This window comes from Eufriesea mexicana, unplaced genomic scaffold (genome assembly GCF_001483705.2).
Source record: "Eufriesea mexicana isolate 0111107269 unplaced genomic scaffold, ASM148370v2 C37708016, whole genome shotgun sequence".
NCBI lineage: Eukaryota > Metazoa > Arthropoda > Insecta > Hymenoptera > Apidae > Eufriesea > Eufriesea mexicana.
Genome location: NW_017094296.1, coordinates 1 through 973, shown reverse-complemented (window position 1 = coordinate 973; position 973 = coordinate 1). Strand labels below are relative to the sequence as shown.

General features: G+C 43.5%; 1 protein-coding gene across 1 annotated transcript; it reads right to left on the bottom strand.

The window, feature by feature from the left end:
- Positions 1-4: 4 nt before the first annotated feature.
- On the bottom strand, positions 5-970 carry LOC108554758 (transcription-associated protein 1-like; the record flags this gene model as incomplete). The annotated part of the gene is made up of 1 exon (XM_017910129.1): positions 5-970. A coding segment is annotated over one exon (966 nt), but the record flags the coding sequence as incomplete, so codon positions are not given.
- Between the last annotated feature and the right edge of the window lie 3 nt (positions 971-973).

Below are 973 nucleotides of genomic sequence, written 5' to 3'. Positions count from 1 at the left end.
AGATTCCTATGATGGTAGCTATTTTCTGTTCGTTTTCCCCAGACTTCGATATACCTTTGTGGGCCTGAATTAAATTCTCCAATAGTTTCTTCAAGTGCTGCAACAGTTGCTCACAGAGAGCAGTACTGAATGTACTGGGAAATAACTGAGTTAGATACGAAAGTCTTTTAACGCAATTAAGACTAAGGTTCCTATGGTCACCCAAAGTTAACAGCATGGGACGCATAATGGCGTGGACGGATTGCATGTCAATTTGGAAACCAGCTATAAACTTCTGCATGCATTCAAAGGCTGCTTCTTGTAACTCTGCGTTCGGTTTCTCCAAAGCTTTGTACAAAACACCAAAAATCCTTTCACGACAGGCCACGATGTAATGACAGGCAGCTAAAGCTCTCAGAGCCGATTTCCTGAGAGGTATGAGGTTCGAGACGGATTTGTAGCAAGGTAGTTTATTGAGATTGGCATCCTCTGCCTCGCTGAGTGCTAAAAGTTCCTGAAAGAACACATCGTGTTCTGTTAAATCGATTGTGAAGAGACGTGGATTCAACGTGGTACAAAACGTGTTTCCATCTATCAAACCGATCTGAGCATTCGCCGGTTGATGTCTAAGCAAATGTTTCTTGGGTGGGATCATGTCTGCCAGGACCTCCTTATGCGGTTCCATTACTTCAGTGACCGTTTTGTTCTGTATTTCAGCGAGCAATCGTAACGAAGACATAGCCTGTTCTCGTACAAGAGTGTGTGGCGAAGTCACTTGCCTTACTAATTCATGAGTAACTTCGTACAGACTTTTGTTCTGTGCCTCTATCAATTCCGTATTCCCGTCCTGAATGCCAGGATTCACACAAACTCTCAGCATTTTCTCCAAGTTTGCCTTGGCCATATCTATAGCACCGTTCGATACTTCTTCGGTCAGATCCATCATGACAAACATTAGAGCCTTCAGAAACACAAACAGATGATTGAGCACCCA